The sequence below is a fragment of the Pseudorca crassidens genome, chromosome 19, assembly GCF_039906515.1.
Source record: "Pseudorca crassidens isolate mPseCra1 chromosome 19, mPseCra1.hap1, whole genome shotgun sequence".
Classification (NCBI taxonomy): Eukaryota; Metazoa; Chordata; class Mammalia; order Artiodactyla; family Delphinidae; genus Pseudorca; species Pseudorca crassidens.
Window position 1 is genome coordinate 45,541,828 of NC_090314.1, and position 13,994 is coordinate 45,555,821.

Consider the following 13,994-nt stretch of genomic DNA (forward strand, 5'->3'; position numbering starts at 1 on the left):
CGACGGCGTCGTCGGTCGGGTCCACGCTCGAGGCGGTAGCGGCTCCGAAGGTCCCTTCGGAGAAGGCGAGTGCCGGGATAACAGAGAAGCAAGTAATCCCCGAGTCTCTTTGAGCCTCAGATCTCACTAAACCACCCTTGGCCGCACTCCCTTTTATTTCACCCGTAGAGCGGAGAGGAGCCCGGAAATAAGAATGTCCAGAGCCGAACCTCAGCGCGGCTGCGCGGGGCTTGTGCGCATCCTCGCCGAAATCCCGGCGGTTGTCTGTGACGTAACTTCCGGCGTGAGCGGCGAAAGCCGGGAGGGCGAGCGAGAGAGGGAGCAGGCAGAAGGCACAGGCAGCAGGCGGGCGGGCGGGCGGACGGCACGAAGGGAGGGAGCGAGAGAGCAGTGAGTGAGCCAGCGAGGGCGGCCGCGTCCCGAAAGCAGCCGACATTCCCGCCTCCCTCTGACCCCCTCCCCGGAGCCCACAGCGCCTCCGGTCTCCAGCGGAGCGGACACGGCCCGGCCCGGCCATGGCCTCGTTGCTGAAGGTGGATCAGGAAGTGAAGCTCAAGGTAACGGCACCGGCCCGGGCCTCCTTACCCCTCGCTTCGATCCCCGAGCAGTCTGACCGGCTCCCCACTCCCCACGGCGTCTTTGTCTCCCTGGGGACACCAGCCCTGAGCTTCCGCTCGGCTCAGCCCAGCCCCCCACTCCCGGGACAGCATCGGGGGAGAGGATAATATGGGATGGCCTTCTGTACCCCGTCTAATAGTGGAGAGCCCGGGGAGACCTCTGCGGACACGTGGTGGACTTAAGTTCTTTAGGCCAGTGACAGCTGGAAGTCCCCCAGCCCAGCAGCGTCCCCGCCTCCGGACGCTGCTGCTGCCCCTGCCCTTGGCATCAGGCCTGCCTCGTATCCTGGGCCAGGTTTGGATGGTGGTTGACAACGTTTGTGAGCTCACACCTCCCCCACCTACCTGTCTTTTGTCTGCTCTTAAAGTCAGACAGCTTCAGAACAGGGAGGGAGGGAGGGAAGACAGGCGGGTGTTGCCCTCAAGCCCGGCTTCCTTCTCCTGAGATGGAGAAATGGATCCTCAGAAAAAAAGTATTTGCAGTCTGGGGGCCTCTCAGCTTCTCATTACGATTACAGGGTGAGGGGAAGACAGTTGGATTTGGGTTTCCCCATCCTGCCCATACTTCTGTTGCCAGGTACTGACTTACTCATAGTGAATTGTTTTCTTTATTAATTTTAGGTTGATTCTTTCAGGGAACGGATCACAAGTGAGGTGAGTGAAATAAATAGAAAAATGAATGTTGGTTAATAGTCGGGAGTTCCCCAGAGGAGAGATACCTGTAGAGACAGACCTTCCCACAGTTACTAATTCGGTTGTATTTTCCCTCATCTTTAGGCAGAAGACTTGGTGGCAAATTTTTTCCCAAAGAAATTGTTAGAACTTGATAGTTTTTTGAAGGTGAGAGACGCTTTTCTTTTTCTCAGATTCCCCCATTTTTTTGCCCCGGTCTTTCTGTCAAATGGGACAAATCACGTGTTAATTCTGTTTTGTTTTGTACTGTAAAGCGCTCTCACTTCTTGCCCTTTAAATGAAATACTTCTTTGTTCATCTTGGAAAAAAACTAATGTTTTCGGGGTGGGCTTCTCTCTTTCAGGAACCAATCCTAAACATCCATGACCTAACTCAGATCCACTCAGACATGAATCTCCCAGTCCCTGACCCCATTCTTCTCACCAATAGCCATGATGGACTGGACGGTGTAAGTGTCGTATATTTATCTTTGTGTTCGGAAGCAGTAGGTTCTCTGTTCATTATTCCCTGCTCAGTGTGAACATATACAGAGGGGACAGTGGGATTTGGATCTGGGAATGAGGATTCTTACAGATGTTATGACTGAAGTACACCCCCTTTAGATCCTGATTTTCATTTGTAGCATGAAGTGAATATGTTAATGTTACTCTGTTAGAGTGAGTTTAAAAATAGGACAAATAGCTACAGGTTCCCTCAGGTGATCTGGTCTGTCCCCAGGACTCTAGGCAAGACTTTTCTTACCCGTTTCAGTGTCTTGAGTGTTGTTATGGAATGAACAGTTCTTCTTGCTATGTAACTGCAGTCCTAGTCTTTGTGTATCTTTAGTGCCTAGTTTTTATCAGCTATATATCCACATTTTATTATAACACTGATGACACTGTACTGTATTGTTCTTTGTCTGCATTACTGTCTCATTGATAGAACTTGCAATTCTGGAGAGCAGAAACTATCTTAATTATCTTTGTATCCCCAGCACCTAGCATTGTTTCTGGTACATAGCAGGTGCTAAATACATGTTTGTTGATTGAATATCGCATTTCATTGTGGAACCAGCAGATTTGTATTTATTCCCTTAATTATCCTAACTCTGCATTCAGTGCTTCATTTTTCCTGTTTTTTATAGTATCCCCCTGCCCAATTGCTTAATTTTTAAATTTTTTTAAATTTACTTATTTGGCCATGTCGCACGGCTTGTGGGATCTTAGTTCCCCAACCAGGGATGGAACCCAGGCCTCTGGCAGTGAAAGTGCCAAGCCCTAACCACTGGACCACCAGGGAATTACCCCTAATTGCTTAATTTGTTATATTTCTTGAAAGGTTGGTCTTCCCAACTAGAGTTTAAGTTGCTTTGTGGCAAGAATCTTTTTAATTAATTAATTAATGGCTGCGTTGGGCCTTCGTTGCTGCACGCGGGCTTTCTATAGTTGTGCCGAGCGAGGGCTACTCTTCTTTGCGGTGCACGGGCTTCTCATTGTGGTGGCTTTTGTTGCAGAGCATGGGCTCTAGGCATGTGGGCTTCAGTAGTTGTGGCACGTGGGCTCAGTAGTTGTGACTCGTGGGCTCTAGAGTGCAGGAGTTGTGGCACACAGGCTTAGTTGCTCGCTGGCATGTGGGATCTTTCCAGACCATGGCTGGAACCCGTGTCCCCTGTATTAGCAGGCGGATTCTTAACCACTGCGCCATCAGGGAGGCCCCAAGAATCTTCTCTTAAAGCCTTGTATGTGCTTAGTAAATTGTGTGTAAATTAATAATGGGGTCGAGGAAGGGATTAAACTTGCTCGAAGGGTAGCTTATGATGGGGATGTAGGTGTCAAGCAGACTAATTCCCATCTTTTTGTATCTTTAGCCCACTTACAAGAAGCGAAGATTGGATGAATGTGAAGAGGCCTTCCAGGGTAAGAGCTCCCTTCACTGTATCCCACCCCAGCCTTTCCTGGCCTGCAGCCCTGAGATGCAGGATGAATCTTGTGTTCTCCTGGCCAGGAAGCAGGATCTGAATTTATTTCCCAGACGTTAGCATTCCCAAGTCCTCCAAGCATTGTCATTATTTAGCACTGTAAACCTAATTTTCCAGTTAATAGGGAGGGTTTGTCTTATTGTGGACTGCCAAGGGAGAGAGGTTGGAAGTGGCTACACATCACAGATTTTTCACAGAAGTCACAGTTCCATATCATTTTTTCCTCTTCAGTAATAGTTGGTACATTAAGTCTATAGAGCATGTTTTAATTTTTTTATCCTTCAGAGTTTTGGGATACTTTAGACACCCATTTGCTAATCCATGCGTTCTCTTTTTGATTTCGTGGGGGTGTCAAGGTTTATAGATAGAGTTGTGACAGATAAAAGGCAGAGGTCATAGCATCTCATGGGTCTGGGAAAGAGAGAAAGGGGTGGAGTGCTATGTCCTGCCTTCCATCCAAATCATTTAACCTTCCTCATGTCCCTGCCAGGAACCAAGGTGTTCGTGATGCCCAATGGGATGCTAAAAAGCAACCAGCAGCTGGTGGACATTATTGAAAAAGTGAAGCCTGAGATCCGGCTGCTGATCGAGAAATGCAACACGGTGAGGCAGGGGCTGACCCCAAATAGCCTGGCTTGAACTATGCAAGATGATGGATATGGGGCTGGAGGCGTGGAGATGATGTGGGAATTGGAAGTCTATTTTGGCTCCTGTGCTCCTGACATCTGGCCCCAGCAGCATGAATTGTATACTTCGTGGCTTCAGTAGAAAAGGCCAAGGTCCTCATATGTATATTTTGGTCTCCTCACTCTCCAGGTCAAAATGTGGGTACAACTCCTGATTCCTAGGATAGAAGATGGGAACAACTTTGGGGTGTCCATTCAGGTAATGTGCTTGCATTAGAAACTGGAGAGGAAGGTTTGGGAGGTAATCTCATCTCCCCTGCTTTTCTGTTTTCCCTTTCTCTTTGGTCTGCCTTGGGGTGATATGGAAGTGACTTTTGACTCAGTTGTTTTTTCAGGAGGAGACAGTTGCAGAACTAAGAACTGTTGAGAGTGAAGCTGCATCTTATCTGGACCAGATATCTAGGTAGGGCTGCTTGGGCTTGGCGCGGGAATTGGGGGCTGATGAGGTGGTAAGCACTGTCCAGGGTCTCCTGCAGCTTCCTCCTCTTCTCTCTCCTTCCAGATATTATATTACAAGAGCCAAATTGGTTTCTAAAATAGCTAAATATCCCCATGTGGTAAGTAAGGGTTTTGTGGGCCGAGGGTGGAAGTGGTAGGACCGGGAGGAGTGGCTGTTCCTGGGAGGAGCCATGTGGGGACAGTCAGGCTTTGGGAACTAGCCTTTTCTCCGCCCCGCTCTCAGGAGGACTATCGCCGCACCGTGACAGAGATTGATGAGAAAGAATATATCAGCCTTCGGCTCATCATATCAGAGCTAAGGAATCAATATGTAAGTAACCTTGGTCCCTGCCCACAGTTGCTCTGGCTTCTCTTAGTTCTGGTGACCATTTTCTTGCCACTCTCTGGAGGTTGAGATGGAGGGCGGGGGCGGAGGTAAAATGAGTGGAACAAATTCTGCCCATTAGCCAAGTGTTGAGAGCTATGAGGTCATTGAAGGTATCTAGCTGGGCATCTCCCTTCTTTCTACCTGGATGGGAAAGGGCACAACATAGAATAGGGGTGAAGATGTGGGTGTTAGAGTCAGGCTTAGGTTTAGAACCAATCCTACCTGTAATGTGTGGCCTTGGGCAAGTTTAACCTCAAACTTCAGTTAACACATTAAAGGACCCAGTGCAATTCTTGGGATGTTATGTGCTCAGTAAATGTAATTTATTAGACTCTTGGGCCCTGGATATACCCAGGTGTGCCTGGGGTATAAGAGAGGTAGTAGGGCAGCCATGCTGAATTCAGATTCAGGTGAGTGAGATCCAGGTTATGTGAGTGAGTGCTTGGGAGTTTGTGACGGTGTCTTATTTTCCTAGTGAGGTAGGGGTACAACAGACATGTGAGTCCATGATCCCTCTTCTCCCAGGTCACTCTACATGACATGATCCTGAAAAATATCGAGAAGATCAAACGGCCCCGGAGCAGCAATGCAGAGACACTGTACTGAGGCCAGGGCCAGGGCCAGGGGACTCTGTGAGTCTGGCTCAAGACCGACATTGCCTTGGTTTGTTACATGACTATCGTGATGGGGAAACTGGCTGGAAGTAGTAATCACCCCTCTCTCTGTTTTTAGTTAGAGCCTAATGAAACTCTCATGTAGTTCTGTGACGTGTTTACCTCTTTTTTCAGGCCTCAGGAACTCTTCTATTTCCTTCCCTAGTACCCCACGCCCCCCTGTCCTAATTTCTGGAGACCTCCAGGTTTATGTACGCAGGATATTGGCACAAGAATACTTGTGTTTTTTCTCCCTGGCTTCCTCCTGTGTCTTGGGCTTTGTATATTCTTCCTCTTGATGATCAGTTGGTTAGAAACTGAGGGAACTGGAAGGAGAGTGCTAGGTGTTTTGTAGGAACTGGGGCGGAGTGTGGGGGACCAGCTCCTTTCTTCCTGATGGGAGGTTAGTGTCCCTTGACAGTGGGACATTGCATCCTCCCTGCCACAGTTGCCCTGGTGATGACTTCGGGTTTCCCATCTATATACATTGCACCTTGAACCTGATCATGACAAGAAACACCTTAGACCTTCTGCCAAGTCCCTAGCTGCTTCAGATGTTTTTATAACTAGGATTTTCACATACACATATGTGTGTCATATACACACACGTACACACATGCAGCACACACATGCCTTCCTACTCTGTTACTTGATGCACACACACACACACACACACACACACACACACACACACACACACACACACACACACACACACACACACACACACACACACACCCCTGTTCAGAAGGTGTTAGGTGTCTTACTTCTCATCCACCAGGGCCCATTGTCTCCTGGTATTGTAGCCTCTTGGTGCCCGAGGCTGGTGAGTTGGAGGACAACTGAAAGATGAGAAGCAGGGGTAGTGGGTTCCCCTTCCTCTGTGATTCAGGTCCTTTGGGGCATTTTTGCAAAGGCTGGTCCTCTGAATCCCGGTTTCCTCTTCCCAGGCCAGTTGTAAATTGGGGTGGGGGTGTCTGCAGCTGTGAGGCCAGATGCTGCTGCTCCTACTGGGTTTTCCCTTTGGGAAAAATGTTTTCTTATTTATAGTATTGTGCTTCCGGGGAAAGCGGTCACTTGTGTGTATATGTGTGTGCATGCACACACATGCATGTACATATTGTGTGTATGTGGAAATCTGCTGGGCAAGTCAAAACCATAGAAGAGTTGCCTCTTATCTCTCAAATCTTCCAGAGATGTCACTTGTCACAGCTTTTGTGTTAGCCCTCATCAACCCCCACTTCTATTCTACCACTACTGGAGAGTCTGCTGGTGATTCTCTGTGTCTGTTGCTGACTTTTATTCTACCCCCGTCTCTGTCTTGCAGCCCCCAATCATATTTCCATCTGGATGCATCATTTTTCCTCCCAGTGTGCTCTAGAGAAGGAGTTAGGATGCTGTCTTCCCATGAATAGTACTCAGTAACAAACCAATTGCATTTTAGTTGGGCAATGCCCCTACCCACCCTCAGACCCCTTCCAGCTAAAATGTTCCGTCCTCCCACCATGTGTTTCTCAGTTTCCCTTTTTGTTTGTTGGATTGTTCCCATGTCCCTCCTCCTCACCTTACCACCCTTGGATCGTAATGTAAAATTCTTTTACCATGTCAAGAAATTATTAAAAATACAGGTACTTTGGCCTCTTTCTAAAGCTGCAGACCCTGATGCGATGCTCTGGTGTCCAGGAACATACCCACACTTACGTGTGCGCACATTGGGGTACCCACCTCCTCATATACCTCCAGCCACCCTATCGGGTGTCTTTATACCAACTGAGCTGCCTCTTTTCTCTGGAATAATGGAAAGGCTGAGGCTTCTGCCTACCAAGAGGCAAGGGTGGGTCCTTCATTTGTCTTCAGTCTGAATTAAATGAAAGTTAGCTCTTTCCAAAGCTAAGCTGCCTTCTACCCTCGCAAAATCCCAGCTCCTTCCTTCCTTCCCTCCCCAGTGATACCCATGAACTGCCAGTAGAGGCCGCTCTAGTTCCGTGTGTGGGGAATCACCTGGTTCAAGGCACACCCGACCCCGTCATTTTCTTTGCTCTATACTAAAAGTTCCTTCTGAATAATGTCTTAAGTTTCTTGCGGAGATGCCAGGGACCCCTGGTTTTTGGTTTTCAAATGAATTGGAGGGCTATCTAGGACCTTAGCTCCCTCTGAAATAAAGTTTCCTTAACTTCCACCTTGCAGAGGAGCATTTTGGTATCCAATGATCTGGTATCTGTTGTCTCTGCAGAAAGGGATTTAAGGTCTTGAACAATGGAGGAACATCTGCCCTATTCTGTTTCAGAGATCCTTACCAGTAGCTGACAATTTTTGAATGCCTGCCCGTGCCAGGCTGTTAAGCACTTTACGCGCCTGATCTCATTTACTCTCCGTGAATCTCTGGGGTAGTTTTATCCCTTCTTTATAGGTGAGGACACTGAGACTTACGATAAGTAACTCGCCTCAGGTCACACAGCTTAGGGACCTGCGATTGGTGTACAAATCTGACTGCTGCGCCCAGGCCTTCACCACTCCTTTCTCACCGACTAGACGGAAGAGGCCTGAGACTACAGATCAAGGGCTTGGTCTTAGGCATGTGGCAGAACACAGTGCTTACTGCTGAGCTGGGCAGTGGATCCTGGAAATACTGGAGGGGAGTGCCTGCCAGGAGGTAGGAACGTGGACAGTTAGAGTGGCTGCATGTAGTACGTGGGACTTGATGGGGCGTCTGAGATTTGCATACTTCTCAGACCCATTCTGGGTGGAAGGTAGAGTCTAGTGTATGTACAAATGCCCTCTAATCTGGTCTAAATGATGGAGATCGGTAGTGGGTACTGACCGTGCTGCTGGGAGGAGTTCAGGGATGGGGAGAGGCTGTGCACGTGGAAGTAGTACCTTGAGCCAAACCACAGAACAGAAAATTGGAGCAGAATTATATAAATCAAGGTCAGAAATTTCCCGTCCAACCCACAGGGTGGAGTTTTCACTATTCCTATCCATCCTACTGAATATAAACCCTGATTTGATGTCAGTAAGCAGAAGGAGCAGCTGGCGGGACTCTCATTTCAGCTCTCGGCAGTCACCATGAATCTCAAGGTAGTCCTCGTGTTCCTGGCACTGTCCCTCATTACTGTCTTTGCCCTGGCCTATGTCTTGCTGACCAGCCAACGTAGCTCCAGCCAGCCTCCCCACTGCCCCTCTGTATCCTACAGTGCCCAGCCCTGGACACACCCTGGCCAGAGCCAGCTGTTTGCAGACCTGAGCCGAGAAGAGCTGACGGCTGTGATGAGCTTTCTGACCCAGAAGCTAGGGCCAGGCCTGGTGGATGCAGCTCAGGCCCAACCCTCAGACAACTGCGTCTTCTCGGTAGAGCTGGAGCTGCCCCCCAAGGCTGCAGCCCTGGCCCACCTGGACAGGGGGAGCCCCCCGCCTGCCCGGGAAGCACTGGCCATCGTTTTCTTTGGTGGACAACCCCAGCCCAATGTGACTGAGCTGCTGGTGGGGCCGCTGCCGCACCCCTCCTACCTGCGGGATGTGACTGTGGAGCGTCACGGGAGCCCCTTGCCCTATCACCGGCGCCCCGTGCTGGGAACTGAGTCTGCCCAGATGTGGAAGCATTTGAAAGAGGTGGAGCTCCCCAAGGCACCAGTCTTCCTGGCTTCTGTCTTCAACTACAATGGTTCCACTTTGGCAGCTCTGCACGCCACCCCTCGTGGCTTGCGCTCAGGGGACCGTGCTACCTGGATAGCCCTCTACCATAACATCTCAGGTGTTGGGATTTTCCTTCACCCTGTGGGGCTCGAGCTACTGCTGGACCACAGGGCCTTGGACCCTGCCCGCTGGGCTGTCCAGCAGGTCTTCTACCTTGGGCACTACTATGCAGACTTGGGTCAGCTGGAATGGGAGTTTAAGGCTGGCCGGCTGGAAGTGGTTAGAGTTCCTCTACCCCTGCCAGATGGGGCCTCGTCGCTGCGATCGCGGGTCTCCCCAGGTCCTCTTCCCCCTCTTCAGTTCTCACCTCAGGGCTCCCGGTACAGTGTGCAAGGGAACCTAGTGGCGTCCTCCCTTTGGACGTTTACCTTTGGCCATGGGGTGTTCAGTGGCATGAGGATTTTTGATGTTCGGTTCAAGGGTGAGCGAGTGGCCTATGAAGTCAGTGTCCAGGAGTGTGTTTCTATCTATGGTGCCGATTCACCCAAGACAATGATGACCCGATACCTGGATAGCAGCTATGGACTTGGCCATCACAGCCGGGGCTTGGTGCGGGGAGTGGACTGCCCCTATCAGTCTACCATGGTGGACATCCACGTATTAGTGGGCAAAGGGGCAGTCCAGCTGCTCCCGGGGGCTGTGTGTGTGTTTGAGGAGGCCCAGGGACTACCCCTCCGCAGGCACCACGGTCACCTTCAGAGTCATTTCTATGGTGGTTTGGCTGGCTCGGCCCTTGTAGTCAGGTCTGTGTCCTCTGTAGGCAACTATGACTACATTTGGGACTTTGTATTGCACCCAAATGGGGCGCTTGAAGGGCGGGTCCATGCCACGGGCTACATCAACACAGCTTTCCTGAGCGGGGGCGAGGAGAGCCTCCTCTTTGGGAACCGCGTTGGGGAGAGAGTGCTGGGGGCGGTGCACACGCATGCCTTCCACTTCAAGCTGGACCTGGATGTGGCAGGTGAGTGCCCAGGGGATGAGGATTGAGCATTGGGGTGGGCCAGAGGGAAGGGAGACCCGCACATCAAGCCACATCAAGCCGGAAGAGGCAAGAGGGTGGCGTTCCAGCACCACAATTTATTGTGGCAACAGCAGGGACTGATCTGACTGTATTCAACTGCAGTCAGCCTAAATACTGGGCTTATTGGGTATTTGGCAAAAGGTAGAGAGTGTTCCCCCGCCCAGCCCCTCTGACCCGCTGCAATTGTGAAACCAGATGTAATGGCTGCGCTGTACTAGCTGGCTGCCTTAGCCTGTCTGTGGGTGGTGAACTTGCCCTTGCCCTGCCTGTCTGAGGCTGGACACGGCTGGAGCTGGGGCTCTGAGTTCTTCCTCATTCTGAGAGTCAGTGGAGGTGGGGGAAGCTGGGGCCTGAACAGAGATAGGGAGTAGTCTGTGTAAAGAGCTTCCTGAGAGTGGAGGTGGTCCTGGGGCCTGAGAAAAGGAGGTGCTAGCTGGGGGCTGCTCCGCAGGATTTCAGGCAACTGAGATTACAAGACAGGGGCCCATCCACCTCCTGGGGAGGACCATCCCATTCCTGCCAGCACGTGTCATTGCAGTGGGCTCTCTGGTGACATGGCAGGCATGCAATAGGCTTGCTGCAAGTGTAGAAAGGGATTTCTCAAGTAGGGCTCTAAGCACAAAGGGGACCTAAAGCTCCTGACAGATTTTTGTCCAGAACAAAATAATTAACTTATCAAGTTAGACTATTAGGCCCAGAAAGAAAATTGGGAATCCATCACACCCTCTCCATTTTTCAGTTACGGAAACTAAGGAGGGTGGGGGGAGATGGGTCAGGAAGTGGCTGTCCAAGTATAATGCACTGTAACAGCATATTTCTTGTGAAACATTTCCATATTCTCTTGAGTATAAAGATGGCGTGTGTGTGCATCTGTGTGTGTGTGCTGTGCGGGTGGAGGGGAGAGCGCTAAGAAAACAGCATGATTGAAATGCTATTTTAAATCATGCATTTTAACTAGGTTATTCTTGGACATATTTGGAATATGACTATTTTCTGACTTGAAGTTTTCTTTCCAGCATTTTGGCATTGAAGAGCCTTGTGTTAGGACATAAAATCAAATCACATTTATTGGACCAGCGTGCAGCACAGGCTGGTGCTGTGGGCCAGAGAGTCTGTGTCAGGCCCCTGCACACAGGACAACTGGCAGGGGCACTGGCTTCAGGAGAGTTCCCTGTGTGCCAGCACATTCATATGAGTCATGCCCAAAGGAACTAGCAGTCCGAACCTGCAGAAAGAGTATAAGTGTTCCAGGGATCTCCCAGACAATTTAAAGATATAAATCTACTTCCTTGTAAAAAAGACAAAGTGATACCTGCCATACTGAGAAAAAAAATCAAAGTCTCAGAGCCAGGAGGAGTATGCAGGGCACCACGGAAGGGGACTGGGTTTTTCCATCCGGCTTCTCCAAGACAAATATCCCTTTCATAGTTAGAAGAATGTTATTAGCCACCTGTGTGTGCTTTTGCATTTATAGAGCTCAGCCACAACAGCTTTCCTTATGCCCATTGTAGCGATTCACCAAGTGAGAATCAGAGAAGCGAACAATTGGTCCAAAGTGTATTGGGTAGACCAGTGCCAATAGAACTTTCTGCAATGATGGAATGTTACATGTCTGCCTTGTCCAATATGTTAGCCGCTAGCCACAAGTAGCTATTGAGCACTTGGAATGTAGATAGTGTGACTGAGGAACTGAATTTTTAAATTGAAAGAGCCACTTGTGGCCGGTGGTAACTGTGTTGGACAGGGCAAGTTCAAAGAAGGCGGGCTAGCTCTCAAGTCCAGACCTGGCTCCCAGCGCAGAGCTGACGAGCTCTGCTGTCCTTTGTCAGGCCAGTGCAGGGGGCATCACGGAGAAAACAAGGGACCTGTCTCACCTGCTGTGGCACTCCTCTCCCTCCCCTCACCCTGGCAGGGCTGAAAAACTGGGTGGTAGCTGAAGACGTGGTGTTTAAACCTGTGGCAGCCCCTTGGAGTCCGGAGCACCAACTGCAGCGCCCACAGCTGACTCGGCAGGTCCTGGGAAGGGAGGACCTGACAGCTTTTTTCTTGGGGGACCCCCTTCCCCGCTACCTTTACTTGGCTAGCAACCAGACTAATTCCTGGGGTCACCAGCGCGGGTACCGAATCCAGATCCACAGCCCTCTTGGCATACACATGCCCCTGGACAGCGACATGGAGAGGGCCCTCAGCTGGGGGAGGTGAGGAGGGCCCTGGGCACTGGGTGGTAGGGAAGGACTGGTCCCCTTCCCATCCCAGCTCTTGAAGACCCCAACTCACTAACCTCGATCATTCACCCCTGGACCTCTTCTCAGATCCAAGTAGATATGGGACGGGAATGGTCTCACACAGAATCTGATCCAAAGGATTTCTGGGCTGGTAAAGGCCCTTGACGTTTTCTGACACCACCTTCCTACAACATTCCTGGTCAGATACCAGCTTGTGGTGACCCGGAGGAAGGAGGAGGAGTCACAGAGCAGCAGCATCTATTACCAGAATGACATCTGGACACCCACTACAGCCTTTGCTGACTTCATCAACAATGAGACCCTGTTAGGAGAGGTTGGTAGCCCTCGGGGCAGAGGAAAGGAGCTCCCCTAAGCCTGGTGTCTTGGCTGCCCGGCCCCTGGCTGCAGGATGGAGGGAATGGTAGATTTCCAGTTCTTAGACTAGGGGCCCGCCAGGGAGTTCCCTGATGACCAACATGGGTCATCCCTCCTGGGGGTGAGATTAGCCCTGGGACCACCCTACAGCTTCACACATGGATTACCACGCCTGTTATTTGGGCCTGCGGCTGGGCAGAGGTGGAAGCAGGGCTGAGACTGGAGATTGGGGATTGTGGCTGAGGGGGGGTTCTCTGGGTCTCGCCTCCAGAGTCTCCAGTTCTTCCTCTTCCTGCAGGACCTGGTGGCTTGGGTTACAGCCAGCTTCCTGCACATCCCTCACGCTGAGGATGTCCCCAACACAGTGACTCTGGGGAACAGAGTTGGCTTCTTGCTCCGACCCTATAACTTCTTTGATGAGGACCCCTCCATCTTCTCCCCTGGCAGCGTCTACTTTGAGAAGGGCCAGGATGCTGGGCTCTGCAGTGTCAATCATGTGGCCTGCATCCCCCACCTGGCGGCCTGTGTCCCGGACCTGCCGCCTTTCTCTTACCAAGACTTGTAGCCCTGAGTGTGTGGTGGGACATGGGCAGGGCGGAGAGGGGGTGCCAAGACATGTACGTTCCTCTCTCTGTTCCCACTTCCTGCTCCCCTGACACTCGACGCTTGGGAAACCGCCTCCTACCACGTAAACCCCCATATATCCTTTGGTTAATTCTTATTTCCAGTTCATTTTTTAAAAATGATGAATTTATACAAATGATGTTGATATTAAAAAAGCTAAAACACCACAAGTCCTACCACTCCGAAACAGCATTCACATTTGGTGAACGTTATACCCGACATTTCTTTAATGCATGTGCATTGAAGTGGAAGAATAGATAGAATTTTGTAAGAACTGATGGTGTGTGTAATTTATAATAAAAAGTATTACAAGACTTTTACTTGGATTTCTTCTCTTTGACTTTTGAAGTATCTAGACTCCCCCAGAGAATATTAAGGACTCTGGCCAAGGAAATTAGCCATGGAGGAGAGGGGACAAGGGGGACAGACCTGGCCAAGAAATGCTCCTTGGGAAGCTGAAGAGCTGGGGGTGGGGTTTCCTTGGAAGGAGGACAATAGTTCCAAGTTGCAGGAAAGGGAACATCTGGCCCTGAGAAATGGGCGCTGGGGAAAGAAGTGGGGCGGAGGGGAAAGAGGGGCTGCCTCCTCCCCGGCATTTCTGTGCATGTCAGCGCATGTCTGTGC

General features: G+C 50.5%; 2 protein-coding genes across 4 annotated transcripts; both read left to right on the forward strand.

The window, feature by feature from the left end:
* Positions 1-275: 275 nt before the first annotated feature.
* On the forward strand, positions 276-7,081 carry PSME3 (proteasome activator subunit 3). The gene is made up of 11 exons (XM_067716231.1): positions 276-557; positions 1,239-1,271; positions 1,395-1,457; positions 1,654-1,758; positions 3,157-3,205; positions 3,758-3,870; positions 4,084-4,152; positions 4,289-4,356; positions 4,456-4,510; positions 4,636-4,722; positions 5,305-7,081. The coding sequence occupies exons 1-11, from the start codon at positions 516-518 to the stop codon at positions 5,383-5,385; spliced, it is 765 nt and encodes a 254-aa protein (XP_067572332.1). The 5' UTR covers positions 276-515; the 3' UTR covers positions 5,386-7,081.
* A 156-nt stretch (positions 7,082-7,237) lies between these two features.
* AOC2 (amine oxidase copper containing 2) lies at positions 7,238-13,690 on the forward strand. 3 transcript variants are annotated; one of them, XM_067716152.1, is made up of 5 exons: positions 7,238-8,510; positions 8,627-10,086; positions 12,059-12,344; positions 12,576-12,705; positions 13,045-13,690. In XM_067716152.1, the coding sequence occupies exons 2-5, from the start codon at positions 8,700-8,702 to the stop codon at positions 13,309-13,311; spliced, it is 2,070 nt and encodes a 689-aa protein (XP_067572253.1). In that variant the 5' UTR covers positions 7,238-8,510; positions 8,627-8,699; the 3' UTR covers positions 13,312-13,690. The 3 variants fall into 3 exon arrangements, with proteins under 3 accessions (XP_067572253.1, XP_067572252.1, XP_067572254.1); XM_067716151.1 differs by having other exon boundaries at positions 7,238-8,085; positions 8,388-10,086; XM_067716153.1 differs by lacking the exon at positions 13,045-13,690 and having other exon boundaries at positions 7,238-10,086; positions 12,459-12,686.
* The last annotated feature ends 304 nt before the right edge of the window (positions 13,691-13,994 follow it).